The following is a 17,041-nucleotide window of genomic DNA, read 5'->3' as shown; positions in this document are numbered from 1 at the left end:
TGCAGGTGTGCTTCTCAGTGGAAAACTCGCCTGAGCACACAGAGTTGAACCAAGGAGTCCAGTGTATTATGGAGGATCAGTGGTGTGCAGGGGCAAGCCTGCAGTAGAAAAGTGTACAACATTCAGCAAGCTGTGGCTCAGCAGCTAATTAGGGCCAAGTGTGAAGCAGGTGGGCACCCTTAAGTTGATAGAAGTTGGCCACCACATGTCCCAGTGTTGGAAGACACCAGTTCGACTCTCGACGGCATCAGATGTAGATGTAGCCAGTAGCTCCAGCTAGTAAAGGTGCATTTAATAGCAGCAGCAGCAGCAGCAGCTAGACTTTGCATTTCAGGTTTATGACTGGTGAGGGGTATCTCTTGTAGCTGGCTGCGAGCAAAGACAGATACTGCATAGCTGAAATGGGCAGTGTCTACAGCGGTTTGAACTACCACTGTTTTGCCAAGCCATCAATCATCACATAAACCAAGGACATGGCCTGGTGCCAGGCCTAGATGCGTGGTAATGTAGACCACCATTGATACAGTCTGCTTTGGTACTTCTGTTGTGTCAGCGGTGTTGCAGCCTTGAAGTAATTGTCAAAATTGGTTATGTGGTAACTTCACCCATCGTGAGGCCTAGGCTGTGCTCTTCCTGTCTCAGTGGAGCCCACTTGTAGCTTCTTGCCGAAGTATGCCATAATGGCTTCTGTGTGCTTCATCTCTGTAGCGTTTCTTCCATCAGACGAAGGTGACTTTTTCTGCTAATCCAGCCTTGGGTTTTCAACATAGTCTCACAGCAGTGAGAATTTGCACTGTTTTCGATCACCTTAACTACATCCACCCAAACATCTACTTCATTGTGAAAGTACAAAAGGATGGCTGCATCACTTTTTGCCACTGTGATGGGCAGGAAGGAGGGGTATGGGATGTTGGGACATGTGATTTATAGTAATCCTACTCACACCCATTTGTACCGCTGCGGCAACAATGCTCACTGCCTGGTCTATTGTGAAGGAAAACCTAATGAACTTTAGTGAATAGGGCACACGCTATGTCAGACTTTGAGAACCTGCCAGCATAACTGGATCAAGTGAAAGAGAAAGCAAGTGCTTTGCACTACTAATCATCTACAAGTTCAGAGAGTGAGGAGGTGTCACCAAAGTCAATAAACATTCTGCTCTACAGTGAAAACATTCCAGTCAAAATTTGTCATGTTTTGAACAAACATGGTGTCAAGCAAGTTTTCCAACCTCCCTCCAACACCAGGACTCTTAAAATTCACGAAGATAATATTCCCACAAGATGTTTAGCGTTTGTGAGATTTTTTGTGAATTTTCAATCAGCACCTTTCTCCACTGAAAGCTGAAATATTTGTTTTGACTCCCACCTACACAGGGAGAAATTAGTATAATAAAATATGAGGAATCAGAGTTCACACAGAAAGATTTGGGTGTTAATTTTTACCCACAAGCTGTTTGAGAGCAGAATGGCAGAGTAATTATCAGCTAGATAATGTAGTATTGATATTAGCAACAGTGTACAGGTCCCCATTAGGAGACTGGGAGTTCATAAAAAAAAAAAAATTGACTCCCTATTAAGCTGTCTGTCAGACAAAAAGAAGAAGTTATTAATCTGTGGTGATTTCAATGTAAACTTTCTAAGTAATTCTGATAGAAAAAGTGAACTAGAAGTGTTATTAACAACATATAACTTAGAATCAGTGATCAATTTCCATACACATATAGCTCAGGACAGTAGCACACTAATAGATAATGTATTTATACATAAAGAGGATGTAAAAGAAAAACATGCTTTCCCTGTGGTAAATGGATTGTCAGATCACGATGCACAACTGATTTACTTACAAAACATAACAGGGTGTACAGGTCAGAAACCATTAAGTAAAAGTGTGAGGTCACTCAACCCAGTATCTATACAGCACTTCAGAGAAAGCTTAAGAAATGTTAATTGGGGAGATGTACATAATGAGCCAAATGCTAATGATAAGTGCAGCATATTTCTTGATAAATTTATATCCCTCTTTGAACATTGTTGCCCAAAGAAAATTACTAAGTGTAACACCACACACTTTTCAAAGAAACTACAGGTATTAAAGTGTCTTCAGAAAGAAAAAGACAACTGTATGAGACAGCAAGAGCTAATAAAAATCCAGAAGTAGTTTTACACTATAAAAAGTATTCTAACATACTGAGAAAAGTTGTAAGGAAATCAAGAAATATGTATGTTAGAGAAGAAATTAACAACTCTGGCAACAAAATAAAATCAATATGGAATGTTGTTAGAAGGGTGTTTGGACTCTGCTACTCACTCCAGCTGCCATCTAGTGGTAGCTTCAAACTGGGAAACGGCAGGTCAGACTGTCCAATATAGTCTGCTCCCTGTCGGAAGAATTTGCAACCTACGTGCGGAAGTGGATCTCCCAGGTCCTTTGTGAACACAGGTAGGATTAGCCATTGTAACGGCCGAGCAGGTAACTGCGAGACCCCATAGCAGACGAGCGTGTATGTCTTCCAGCTAAGCCAGAAGCCGCAGTTGGCGCGCTGCCTGTGCAAGTTGTAATGTTTAATGTAATAAACACTTATACCAGACAACTTTTTCCGTCTAGTTATTGTGAGTGGAAACAAGGGGAGGACAGCAAGCCCTCTCGCACTATACATTCACACTCCAATGTGCCACCACGGGGAGGGAGAGGGGGAGGGGGGAAGAGCCCGCACGCACATTTTTTGGTCCTCCGCACCAGATACAGCGACCACGCAGAATTTACGTTCGCGCGGATTTATTACCGGTATTTGTGAACTTCTAAAAAACCACGTGTGAGCTGCGCACGTTATCGGTTTCGTTGTTGACAGCTATCGAGTGTCCCAAGGTCTGTTCGTGACTTCGACAAAAACAGCCTTAACAAAGGCGATCGGGGACATATTTGTGAACATTTAATGTGTGTCTAATTCAAACGCGAGAGGCACAGAAACGTGTCAGTGCCAGCATCATCGGTGACGTCACCTCCTGCTCCCGCCGAAACTTCGCGCAGTCGGAGACTGCAGCGCCTGCCACGCCAGTTACCAGTGCCCTGAGACACCGCTGCTGTTCCAGTTCGTACTGCCTCGTATTGCCGCTGCAGCCTGGTAAGTGCAACTGTTGCCTTCCTGCTACCATCTTCCTGGTCCTAAAATGGAGCCCTGAGAGAAAACAAAATTAGTCAAGCAGAGAGGTGTAGCAAAGGCCACTCTCGCGCGCTTAGCGAGCTTTGTGCAGTCTGTAGAAAGTGCCAGCATCGAAATGTTGGAATCAAAATTAAGTCGATTGACTCGGATTCAGACTGATTTTGAGTCATCTCAAACACGGCTGGAAATTGAAGACGAATCAGCAGAGCATAGTAAGGACAGGGCAGAATTCGAGGATTCGTGGGACTTTGTTGAATCCACTATCAAGGGTCCAATGAAGAGGTACACCCAGCTTCCGCAGCCTTTGGGCTCGAATCCATCAGGCAATGTCAGTTCTTTGAAACTACCCACTATTAACTTGCCAAATTTTGAAGGTGACTACCTTAAGTGGTCATCATACAGGGATACATTTTTGAGTCTCATTATGAATAACAATTCAATTGATGACGTTCAAAAACTTCACTACCTTAATTCGTCTTTGCGAGGTGAAGCTAAAGACCTTTTGAAACATATACCTGTCACAGCAGGAAATCTAGCGATAGCCTGGGGACTTGTTACGCAGAAGTATAATAACCCAAAAATAATTGCAGCCAGACATGCTAAGGCTTTGTTGGCCTTGCCTACAGTTGGCCATGGCGCAGCAAGCGATTATAGGCAACTAATTAATCATGTATGCAGCCATTTGAAGGCCTTAGAACCTCTCAAACCTGATGTTCCACTTCATGAAGTTATTCTTTCGGAAGAGATTCTGTCTAATATGTGACCCACGGATCGTCATGAGTGGGAGGTAAAGATGTCTGGGTCAACATTCACCACATTAAATCAACTAATAGATTTTTTGGAAACAAAATGTCAGGCCCTTGAGTTGATCAGGTTCAGGGATAACACCTCAAGGGATTTGCAAGGAAGTGCCAATAATTTAAATCAAACAAGACATGTGAGGAGGGCTTATCTCGCTAATGCTGATGCTGAGGAATCATGTAATTTTTGTAGTGAACCTCATACTATCACTAAATGCAAAGGGTTTCAAGCACTAAATGTCGACGAGTGGCGGGCATATGTGACAAAAAATAAGCTTTGTTTTTTGTGCATCCGCTCTGGTCATTTCTCGGCTAAATGCAGGATTTCTCCTTGTAAGACCTGTAAAGGAAGGCACGACATACTGCTCCACAAGCCTGCTGAACCAAGGAATGAGCAGAATAGTGAACCAGGAGGCCACTCCTTGGCCCATCAAGCTATGAACGGGAAGGCAAACATCCATTGTAATGTTTTGTTGGCAACAGCTGTTGTCAACATTAAAGACAGCATGGGTAGACAGCAGGTTTGCAGAGTTCTGCTAGATAGTGCGAGTCAGCTATCCTTTATATCTAAGAGCATGGCAGAGAAATTAAAACTGAAACGAAGTAAACATTCGTTTCCTGTGAAGGGTATAAACAATGCCTTTGCAGCCTCAGTGTCTTACACTTGTGATGTTGAACTGTCGTCTAGGGTCAACGACTTTCATGTCAGAACCACTTGTGCTATCGAAGATCATGTCACCAGTGACCTACCAGCAAGCAAGATAGACACAAGGTCCTGGAGTGTCCCATGTAATCTTCCGCTTGCTGAGCCAGAATTCAACAAGCCTGCCACAGTAGATTTAATTCTTGGTGCTGAGGTTTTCTTTGACGTTGTTTGTAAGGAAAGGCTGGTGAAACCAAGTCATCCTTCACTAGTCGAAACAAGATTTGGCTGGATTTTGTCTGGGAGGATGCCTTCAGCTGCATGCAATATGCCTCGTTCTACAGTGACCTCGTGCTTTGTTAGAGGTGACAATTTAGATGCCAAACTGCAAAGGTTTTGGGAGTTAGAGGAACTGTCTACGAAAACAATGAGTAGGCAGGATAAAATATGTGAGGCTCACTTTCAGCGCCACGGCACGAGATGAAGGGAGATTTGTGGTTCGGCTACCACTGAAACCTGACTGTAAATCATTAGGCAAATCATGACAACAAGCCTCTCGGAGACTGGCGCATCTTGAGAGGAGGTTTAAAAGGCAACCAAATCTGCAGAAGGAATATGCTGCATTCATGTATGAATATGTATAACTGGGACACATGGAAATCTCTAATTCTCAAGATATTATTGGTCCAAGGTGTTACCTTCCACATCATGCTGTCTTCAAAGAATGCAGCTCCACTACTAAGTTGAGGGTAGTATTTGATGGCTCTGCTGCCACTTCTAATGGAGTATTTCTCAATGATATCTTGATGGTTGGTCCCACTGTCCAGCCATATTTATTTTCCATTATTATAAAATTTTGCTCCTTTAACGTTGCTCTGTCAGCTGACATAGCAAAAATGTATCGCCAAGTGTCGCCCCATCCTGATGATAGGAACTTGCAGAGAATTCTGTGGCGAGAATCACCATCTGAACCGATGCAAGAATATAGACTGTGTACACTCACTTATGGAACCGCTCCTGCTGCCTTTCTTGCTACCAGATGTCTTCAACAGTTGGCTTTGGAGAATCAAAACAGGTTTCCAATGGCATCGCAAGCCTTTATGTCTAGCTTTTATGTGGATGATTTCTTAGGTGGCTCAGATACAGAAGCTCAGGAACTTCAAATCCAGCTGACTCAACTACTTGCTTCTGCGGAGTTTTCACTGAGGGAAATGGTGTTCCAATAGTCACAAGGTCATGGAAAAAATTCCTGTGCAGGACAGAGAAATGTCTTTACCTTGTCATCTTACCGGTCACAAACCATAAAAACGTTAGGGATATTATGGTACCCTGGCTCAGACACTTTCCAGTGCCATGTACAGCTGGAGAGTCTTTGGCTCTCAAAGGTTACCAAACGCAGTGTCCTTCTGCAACAGCATCAATCTATGACCCACTGGGGCTTTTAGGTCCAGCAGTCACAAGATGTAAATTGTTCTTGCAGCGCTTGTGGCAACTAAGCCTTGATTGGGATGAAATTCTTCCATCCAACCTCATTGATGAATGGAATGCTGTTTGTGTGAAACTGTCTTCCCTAAATGGTATTTTCATTAACAGGAAGATCATTCCTTGCCCCCAGCATGTTAAATTAGAAATTCATGGGTTTTGTGATGCTTCACAGTTGGCATATGGTGCTTGTGTATACGTCAGATGTGTTCTTCCCAATAACAATGTGTTGGTCTCATTGGCAGCAGCCAAATCTCGGTTTGCCCCTGTAAAACAACAGTCTTCCATGTTATGTGGTGCGCTGCTTCTTGCCCAACTCAGTCACAAGGTGTCCAATGCCTTAAGCATCATAGATAGTGGCGACATTCATTTGTGGACAGACTCCACAATAGTAGTCTGTTGGCTGCAGCGCAGTCCTTGTCACTGGAAAACCTTTGTTGCTAACAGAGTCTTTGAAATCCAGAAACTGATTTCAGTTGCCAACTGGAGACATGTCAAATCAGAGGATATTATCACATGGTATTAATTCAGCTGCCTTGAGTTCACTTGTTCAGTGGTGGTCTGGCCCGTCATGGCTATCCACTTGCGACCTCGACTGCAACACTTGCACTCCACTTAGTGTAGAAGATGTGCCCGAGAGAAGGTGTACACAAGTATCCTTGGTGTCGGTCATTAATCTTGATGATGAAATGCTGTGTAAATATTCATCATTCAAAAAAACGTACAGAGTTTTGGCCTATGCACTGAGGTTTGCTAATAACACTAGGCTTCAGAAATCAGACAGGATAACTGGGCCACTCACTCCACAGGAATGGCACAGCTCAACACAGTGAATATGGTAATGAGGTCGCTTTGTTGAAGGCCAGCTCCCCTATTCCACATAATAGCAAATTAAGGGATTTGCACCCATTTGTTGATGCTGAAGGTATTTTATGAGTGGGAGGGAGATTAATGAATGCTGATGTACCATACGATGAGCGCCATCCTATTATCGAACCGCCTAAGCATCATTTGACAAAAATTCTCATTATAGATGAACATGAAAATCTGTTGCACGCTGGGTCACAACTTTTGTTGGCTATGTTGCATAGGAGGTTTTGGATCCCCAATGGGCGTAACACGGTCAAGGGAGTTATCAGGAAATGTTTAAAATGCTTTAGGCTTAAATCCAAGACAGCAGTTCAACTCATGGGTCAGCTACCTGCAGCTAGAGTAAACCAGTCTCATCCATTCCAGCACTGCGGAGTAGATTATGCAGGCCCTATTGCTGTAAAGCATGGTGGAAGGCGGAATAAAGTTACCACCAAGGCTTATATTGATTTATTCATTTGCATTGCAACCAAGGCCATCCACTTAGAATTAGTTAGTGACTTGGTAACAAGTTCATTTTTGGCTGCCCTCAGGAGATTCATTGCAAGAAGAGGGAAACCTTCTCACATGTGCAGTGACAATGGCACCACATTTGTAGGTGCAGACAATGAGCTTAAACATTTTCTCTCTAATGATGCTACTGTTGAAGGTGTGGTGAATTTTTCGACCTCAGAAGGAATTAGTTGGAGGTTCACTCCACCTCCGGCTCCTCACTTTGGTGGACTCTGGGAGGCAGGAATCAAATGCATGAAGTCGCATCTCAAACATGTCATCGGCAATGCAGTACTGACATTTGAAGAGCTGACTACTGTGTTAATTCAGATAGAAGCGTGCTTGAATTCAAGGCCATTGTGTCTTCTCTCTGATGACTTAGATTCTCCTGCTGCTCTCACTCCTGGTCATTTCCTAATCGGACAGCCCCTTTGTGCTCATCCTGAACCCTCTGTCCTTGAGGTTCCCGCCAACAGGTTGCACGGATGGCAACTTGTGCAGCAGTTGCATCAGTCCTTTTGGAAGAGGTGGTCCACAGAATTCATACATGATCTGCAGCAACACAAAAAACGGACATCGGAAGGAGCATGGCAACACCAGATCGGCAATCCTGTGCTGGTCAAGGAGGATAATTTGCCTCCTTTGGTGTGGAGGCTGGGTGTCATTGGCCAGCTGTTTCCTGGTCCTGATAAGTGTGTGCGTGTGGTGATGGTAAAAACTGCTAGTGGGCAGATTAAGAGGCCTATAGCAAAATTGTCCCCCCTACCTAAGCAGTGAATCGGTTAAGTGTTCCCCCAGATCTGTTTAGTGGTATATGATACAGGGCCACTGCCAAATTGCCATTTACTGGAATAACCTCATAATACATAAGATCAGCTTGGGAAGCTGTGGATGTTTCTTGTGGACTAACTACTGTTAGTATTGATTTCATGTTTTTATGCAGTACAATATTAATACTTTATTGTTTTGTGTCCTGCATGTTAGTACCCATTATGTTTCACATGCAGCGTGACAGTGGTGTTTTTGGTGATGTGGGCATCCCAAATGTTAGTGTATTCATGTTTTTAATGTGCACTGATATTGTGCCTGGTTATATTTTTATTGTTTACTTGTTTTGGTTTTGTTGTTTGTTAAAATTTTGGTATTTGTAAAATGAGAAAACTCATTTTAGAATGGGAGTCTGTTTGCACTCTGCTACTCACTCCAGCTGCCATCTAGTGGCAGCTTCAAACTGGGAAACTGGGCAGGTCAGACTGTCCAATATAGTCTGCTCCCTGTCGGGAGAATTTGCAACCTACGTGTGGAAGTGGATCTCCCAGGTCCTTTGTGCACGCAGGTAGGATTAGCTGTTGTAACAGCCGAGCAGGTAGCTGTGAGACCCCGTAGCGGACAGGCGTGTATGTCTTCCAGCTAAGCCAGGAGCCGCAGTTGGCGCGCTGCCTGTGCAAGTTGTAACGTTTAATGTAATAAACACTTATACCAGACAACTTTTTCCGTCTAGTTATTGTGAGTGGAAACAAGGGGAGGACAGCAAGCCCTCTCGCACTATACATTCACACTCCAACATGCCACCACAGGAGGAAGAGCCCGCACGCACAAAGGGAGACAGGAAAAGTAAACACTGGGGTAGGTAGTATTACTGTTAAAGAGAAAGAGACCATCCTAATGAACAGTACACAAGCAGCTAATATATTTAACAACCATTTCTTAAGTGTAGGAGAAAAAATTGGTGAGAACAGTTCAAAAGAAAAAGCTAGTTTCACCTAACAACCTCTTGTGAAATAAGTAAAATTATTAAATCTCTGAAAAATAAATGTTCTGTTGGAGTAGAGGACATCTCTAATAAGATTTTAAAACATTGTGGAGCAATTACAGCTGATGTTTTGAGTCACGTATGTAATGCATCACTCAGGGTATTTTCCCAGACATGTTAAAATATGCCATCGTCAGGCCTCTCTACAAAAAGGGGGCACCACAGATGTCAATTATTGGCCAGTATCCTTGCTTACAGCATTCTCAAAAATCTTCGGGAAAGTAATGGACTCAAGAGTGGTTAGCCATCTCAACAGTAATGGGATACTTAGTAAATCACAGTTTGGATTTCAAAAATGCTGTTTCATAGAGACAGCAATATACAGTTTCACTGTCCACATAATAGAGTCTTTAAATAGTAAAATGTCACCAATAGGATTTTTCTGTGACTTGTCCAAAGCATCTGATTGTGTGAACCATGACATTATGTTATAGAAATTACAATTCTATGGTATAAATGGAATAGCATATGAGTGGTTTAAGTAATACCTACAGAACAGGAAGCAAAAAGTTTCCTTATATGGGCCAAGTGATTTAAATAAGTTTGCCACTTCATCTAACTGAGGTGAAATTACATTTGGTGTTCCACAGGGTTCAATCATGGGTCCCCTTCCGTTCTTGATATATGTGAACGACCACCTTTCCTATCTGAAACAGGACACTGAACTGACACTATTTGCTGATGATACAAGCATCATTATTAATCCAGTAAAAGAAAGTCCAATTGAAAATGATACAAATACAGTCTTTGGAAGTCATTAATTGGTTTTCTGCAAATGGGCTTGCTCTAAACTTTGAAAAAACACAGTACATCCAATTTTCTGCTGCAAAAAGTACAGTTCCTTCAATAAATATAACATCAATAGAAGTCAGTAGCAAGGGTAGAGCATACTAAGTTTTTGGGTGTACATATAGATGAGAATCTTAATTGGAGATCCAAAATATGAATTTTCCACTTTCTCCTGCATTAGATATTGTTTACTTTCACTTTTCACAACACCTCATATACACATTTAATAAGGCCAGTACACTATTGTTTTCATTAGTGAGTCGATGTGTGTGAGGCTTCTGGTATTATAATCATGAATGTCGCTGTTGTTTTTAAACTGGTCCTGTTGGCCACATCATTTAAATGGCACAAAATGCATATACTATATTTATAGATTTATTTATTCCTATTCAAGAATTCATCTACGGTATAGAAGGAGTTGTCAAGGAGATATGATTTAAATTTATTTTTGAAGCTATTACTGCTGTCTGACACCTTATTTCATCTGATAAATTATAAGATGGCTACATGATGGACCAATAGCTTCCTTCAGAGGAACAACATTTCACCGGCAATAAATATCAAAAAAGTAAACGACATACATAGTTTTTGGAATTATTGGTTCCTGTTTCAGGGTGGAAAAATGAATAGGTTGGAAATGAGATGCAGATCAATTAGACGCCAGGTTGAATGTGACCCACCTGCTGTAAGAACAAGGGAAGAAAATAATAAACAAGAATTACCTATTACACATTCAGCACGAGCAGGTGGTTATCATATGATTTGTGATAATATCAAAGGAGATAAAGGAACAAAAGGAAGATAGCTGAAAAATTCAGTAGTGCTTTGGACTAAATCACTACAGATAAGAATAATGATCTTACGTCATCAAAAAATATATTAATATAACAACACAAAGAAACAGCTAACAGAAAAATCAGATGACTCAACTAGTCAAATAAAGTAGCCAGGAAAAGAGGTTGAATCAACAAAATGGACTAGCAGAGGCCAAAAGAAATAATTGTTATTAATGACAGGAGACTTGCAGGCCATCTAGCTAACTCACAATGAAACGTCACTTAAGACAGCAAGGAAAAATTTCACAATGAAATTAGCTCTCTCTCAAGTAAGGAATACTGAACTCACTGCTCACACTACACAAAAAATGTATACTGTTTTCAATGTTTAAACCATCTGGCAGTACACAACCTTCATTTGTCAAACATAGGGAGAAAAAAAGAAAATTAATTTTGACCAACAATTCCAGGGCAGAGTATCAATGTTGTTAAAATTAATTTTGTGTTAGTTAAATGCAATGTGAAGAAGATGGATAAGACAGTAAAGCATTTGAAAAATTTAAAAATGTACTGCATTTGAAACTAATTTTGTAAACAAATACAGGTCAAAAATACTACTGAAGGGCAGACAAATAATTGACACATGCTGCATAGTAATTTTGGAAAAGCATTATCAAATATTTCAGCAAGCATGATAGAGATGCTTCCTTATAAGCTCCCATAAAAGGAGGGAATTGATCTCAATTTTAAACCACAAGTTGCCAGACATGGTGTGTAAACAGATAGCCATAGCAGTACAAAGTTATGTTAACATGAGATTTACTACAACATTGTGTTGGCTGATTGATGAAGCTACGTCAACAACAATAAACATAACTATGAGCAGAAGAAAAAAAGATGAAAGCATGATGTGATTTTCCAAATAACATAAGTCACAGACCACTATCAGCAATACAATGAAGAGAATGTGACAAGAATATGACATTACAAAGATGCAACATAATTATAGTTATGATTATCAACAACAAATATGAGACCAAAGTGATTGCAATGAGTAGTTAAAATGGGGACATGATTTGGATGCGACTCTTCTGAAAATTTATGAAAAGATGGATCAAATGTACAAATTTCCTTAGTACTAAAAGAAAAAGAGGATGTAAGTATGACCTGCTCAGAGACAAAAGAATTTTAATGCCAGAGAGATGTGTAACTATTGATGACCTAATTGACAGTAAGAGTGAAATAAGTGCAATTTTGGCAACACTTTGTAAATGTTGTTTCCCAGTATGTAAGATCGGTATTGCTGCAGTACTATTGTACAGTAGTGGGCTCAAGTAAAATTCTTTGTTAGAATATCAGTTCTTGCCAGCCAAAATTACAAAAATTTAACTCAAAACTAAGACAACAAAAAATTCCCAGAATTCTAAGAGATTTCTGAGTTATTCCCGGTTTTCTCCCACATGAAAAAATTCCCAGGTTTTTCTCACATTTCCCAGGAGGTATACACACTGTGTAACCAGTTCTGGAATCTTTTGTGTCAGTATTTTGCAGGCATAACTTATTAAACTGCTGGTTCTGGAGTATTCACACTTGCCAGCATCTTGGAATTATTACATTCTTCTTTAAGTCTGAGGGTAGTTTGTCATCTGGCAGGGAAGGCACTGAATTGCGGACAGGAACAATGAAAACGACTTCTAAAATATTTAGACTTTTGTTTGAAGTCCTCATTCCAAAGTAGAAAACACACACACACACACACACACACACACACACACACACACACACACACCCACACACCCACACACCCACACACCCACACACCCACACACCCACACACCCACACACCCACACACCCACCACTGCCTCTGGGTGCTGGGACCCAAGTGTCTGATGTGAGCTTAAGTCTACACAGTTGGTGGTGGTAGGGGTAAGGAGGTGGTGGAGGAATAGCAGGGTAAGAGTGGGGGAAGATGCAGTGCTGCCTGTGGGAGAGCACAGAGATGTGGTGAGGACAGGTTAGGGCTCAGAAGTGGAAAAGACTAATGGGTGCATTGGTGGGATTGAAGGCTTGTGTAATGCTAGAGTGGGAGCTGGGGAGGGGATAGGTAGGTGGAATCAAGACAGCAAGTATTGTGCTGGGCAGTATGTTCAGCGACTTGGTGGTTCAGATTCCTCTTGAACACAGTTTTGCGGTGGCTATTCATGTGAACAGGCAGCACCTGTTACTTGTTATGCCCATGCAGAAAGCTGTACAGTGACTGCAGCACAGTTGATAGATCATGGGGCTGCTTCCACCAGTTGCCCTGCCTTTGATGGGATAGGAATGCCTGCAACACAGACCTTGCATCTAGGTCTATTACAGGGATATGAGCCATGAGGCAAGGGACTGGAAGCATGGTTGGAACAAGGACAGACAAGAATATTGTGTAGTTCCAGTGGGAGGTGGAATGCAACTGTAAGAGGGGTGTGAAGGATATTTATTTTAAGGCATAACAAGAGGTAGTCCAAACCCTTGCAGAGAATGATGTTTGGTTTGTGGGGCATTCGACTGTGCAGTCATCAGCACCCGTACAAAGTCCCAATTTTTACACAGTCCCATTTTCTTTTCACAATCCAATATAGTCACTCTCACAGATGATGATGACGGTGATGATGATGAAATGATGAGGACAAAAAACACCCAGTCCCTGGGCAGAGAAAATCCCCAACCCGGCTGGGAATCAAATCCGGGACCCCGTGATCCAGAGGTAGCAATGTTAACCCCTAGACCACAAGCTGCAGTCCAAGCAGAGAGTGATTCTGTTGCTCCAGTCCTGAGTCATGAGAGGAGTGCTCCTGGTATCTGGGAGGTGGTAGGTGACTGAAGAGAAGGCACAGGTGCTTTGCTTATAGACAAGGCTCTGAAGGGTAATTTCAAGCTGTGAAGACCTCAGTGAGACCTGTGTCATATTTGGAGAGAGACTGCTTGTCATTATAGATATGATAACCATGGGTGGTTAGGCTGTTTGGAATGCTGTAGAAGGCATTGTTGGTGGTTTGTAGGTCTGATGTGGAAAAAGGTGCTAACGTAGCCACCCTTGAGGTGGATGTCAACATCAAGGAAGGTAGCTTAGGTTGAAAAGGGCCAAGTTAATCAAATGGGTATGAAGGTTACACAATCACAAAAGTGTCATGAATGAATCTGAACCCAGTGAAAGGTTTGGGATTCTGGGTGGTTAGGAAGGATTCCTCTAGATCGCGCATGGATAGGTTTGCATAAGATTGTGCCATGGATTTATTTGTAGGTGATTCTTTGAAAAAAGAAGTAACTGTGGATAAGGATACTGTTCATCATGGTGACCAGGAAGGAGATTATAGGTTTGGAGTCATGTAGTGTTTATAGCAGCAGGATCAAGGGCATCAGGGGATGTCAGTACAAAGGAAGGTGGCCTAGACACTGATGAGAAAGGTACCAGGTAGGGAAGGAACCGGACCCGCACAGAGTCTGTGGAGGAAATGGTTAGTTTCTGTTATATAGGCAGGTATGTTATGGGTCATATGCTGTAGATGTTGGCCCACGAGAGCAGATTCATTCTGTCAGGGTGCAGTAACAAGCCACAATGGGGAGTCTTGGGTGATTGGACCTATGGACTTTAGGAAGACGACCTTAGGATGTGAGCAGAGGGACTGGAGGCTTGCTGGATTTCTGGTACGGCAGCCACCATGGTAGGGTTTGTAGGTGGACATATCTAACAGAAGGCACAGTCCCTCTGTCAGGTAATACTAGATTTTCATAACAGTTGTGGAGCTATTGTTGGCATGTAGGACTATAAAGTCAGGATCAGTTTTTAGGTGGTGAATTGGGGTTCTTCTGGCAGATGTAATGTGTCCACTAGCAAGTAAAGAACCGCAAGTAACTTGCAGAAGCTACTTCATGTTATTTGACATGGAAGCTCCCCAGTACGTCAACTTCTGCAAGTTAGTGGAAACAGTTTCTTGCATCTTGCTGCAAGTACTTGCTGAACTTGCCAGTTGCTGAAAGTTTTCCTCAAACTTGCACAAATTTTGTGAGTTGAATACAAGTACAGAAATGTCAATATTGAAAAGATGAATGGCACATAGACAGATCAACCAAAACCAACATAATATGGGAACCCATAAACATATATAACTGGTCACTGTAATCCAAAGAAGTGCAACACAAATTATTTTGTTTTACCAGAAGGAGAAGTAGATTGGCTGGACAGAGGTCTTTAAATTTTAACCGATTTCTTAAAATCTTAACACAAATGCATTACATTCGTCATAAATACCAGTTGCAAAAATCAAAGAGTAATTAAAAGGCAGTCTCTTGGGGACACAGCTTTCAGTTATTTTTGTATCCCGATTTAAAAAAATTCATTGTCCAATAGACAAGGGATTTTCAAAAATTATATATGACATTGTCAGAAAGTTTTTAATCTGAGTGAAGTCCTCTGATTTTAGTTCATTCAACAGTATTTCTTGATAACTTAAGTATGTATGGCTTTGTATCCACATTTCTTCACCCAAAAAATTTCTTTTTCTTCTTAACTTTTTGTTTTTCATCACAATTTTTCTTCAACAACAATAATGCAACAATGGTGGTGACTGTAGTGTAAACACTTCTGCAAATATTTGCAGAAGTAAACTTGCACAAGTTTTTGTTCCAATGTAAACACCTACACACATGCTTGCAGAAGATACTTGCTAGTGGACACAAACCTTAATGTTGGTTTTCATGTTGAGGGATTTGGGGAATAATGGGGAGGCACAATTCAAGGTCAAGAAATCCTGGAACGTTAACAGGGTGACTTGGCTGGCGAAGGGGCTGAATCATGCAGGGACCAGTATGGCGTCAAATCGAAAGACATGCACCCGGTGAACAGTTTACCCTAAGGGCGGCCCTAGTCACACATCTATCTAGTATTGATTTTGGGTTGAGTATGAATGGTAGAACCGGTTGGAAAAAAACGTTTCCATTGTGGGGGATGGCAGAATGTCATTAAGAGGCCCAGCATGGTTACATTTGGAAGTGGGGCAAAAGGTAAGGCCGTTGGAAAGGACCGAGTCTTTTGGACTGTCTTCAGGTCTGTGTTGGTTCTCAATCCTGTATAGTAGGGAGTGAGTTTCTGAGAATGTGGTAAATGTAGAAGGTCTGCAAGGCAGAGTTTGGTAGCTATGAGTAGGTGTGGCGCAGACGTGATTGAGGCTCTTGTGGAGGTGGTGGGTAGTAGTAGTAGTAGTAGTAGTAGTAGTAGTAGTACAAGGCAACAGTTAGAAGTGAACAGATCATACAGATTTTTGAGATGGCATTGTGCACACTACCGTAGTTCCTCCGAGTGCAAGAGTTTGTCTGGGACATGGGATGCAGGGATTTGGGATTGCAGAACTGAACAAAGTTATGGAAGAAAATAGGTTGTATTGCAAGGAGTTTTGGACATCAATACCATCAAGGACTGGAGCACCCGAGTCATTCTCCACCAGGGTTTTCAATTACCTCTCATTGCGCCCTACAATAATAATATCTTGCTCACTCCCTCTCACTGTGGTATTCAGTCACTCACTGATCCTAAGCAATATCATTGACCATCCTACTCCACCCCCGCTCCCAACCCCTTGGTTGCTATCCCTGCAATAGACAGACATGTTCCATACATCCTCTATCAACTACTCCAGCTCTCTCATGGGAAACTCCATCACCATCAAAGGCATGCAACACGCAAAAGCAACCATGCCACCTGCCAACTAACCTGAAGCTGTCTGTCTGACGATAAAATCCTCGTGCATAGTACCCCCACCTGTAGATTCAAATTGGGGTCTATTTTTCCTTGAGATTATTTTACCCTACAACATGATGTAGCTCTATTGAGTGGTTTAGTGACATGCCATAACCAAATATAACAATTCCAGTTTCCCTTTATTTTCAGCCAATCTGCAGTACTGACATAACAAGGCCATGCTGGTGAAAAGATCAGTGAATCAGCCAGCACCCCTGCAACCATTAAAAAGGCTACTGCACCTCTTCAGAAACTGCAGTGTGTGTTAGTGGCATCCTCACCAAAACCAATGCCATTGCACCTGTTGTACAGCGATCTTTAACACCAAAGAATGCAACCGACCCCACCGCACAGATATCTAGTTTGTGGAGGGATGGTGCTTCAAATTTATTAAGAATAAAATAAAAAACTCAAAGAATTGAATTACTGTAAAATT

At 41.9% G+C, this 17,041-nt stretch overlaps 3 protein-coding genes across 3 annotated transcripts; all 3 read left to right on the top strand.

Annotated features, from left to right (window-relative positions):
• The first annotated feature begins 3,278 nt into the window (after positions 1 to 3,278).
• On the top strand, positions 3,279 to 3,926 carry LOC124775583. The gene has a single exon (XM_047250414.1). It carries the CDS (start codon positions 3,279 to 3,281, stop codon positions 3,924 to 3,926), a length of 648 nt encoding a protein of 215 aa, XP_047106370.1.
• A 1,333-nt stretch (positions 3,927 to 5,259) lies between these two features.
• On the top strand, positions 5,260 to 5,832 carry LOC124775582. The gene has a single exon (XM_047250413.1). The coding sequence runs from the start codon at positions 5,260 to 5,262 to the stop codon at positions 5,830 to 5,832; it is 573 nt and encodes a 190-aa protein (XP_047106369.1).
• Positions 5,833 to 7,039: 1,207 nt separating this feature from the next.
• LOC124775581 lies at positions 7,040 to 8,227 on the top strand. The gene has a single exon (XM_047250412.1). It carries the CDS (start codon positions 7,040 to 7,042, stop codon positions 8,225 to 8,227), a length of 1,188 nt encoding a protein of 395 aa, XP_047106368.1.
• Positions 8,228 to 17,041: the final 8,814 nt, after the last annotated feature.

This window comes from Schistocerca piceifrons, chromosome 2 (assembly GCF_021461385.2).
Source record: "Schistocerca piceifrons isolate TAMUIC-IGC-003096 chromosome 2, iqSchPice1.1, whole genome shotgun sequence".
In the NCBI taxonomy this organism is placed as follows: Eukaryota; Metazoa; Arthropoda; class Insecta; order Orthoptera; family Acrididae; genus Schistocerca; species Schistocerca piceifrons.
The sequence above is the reverse complement of the archived record's forward strand: the minus strand, read 5'-3'. Positions and strand labels throughout refer to the sequence as shown.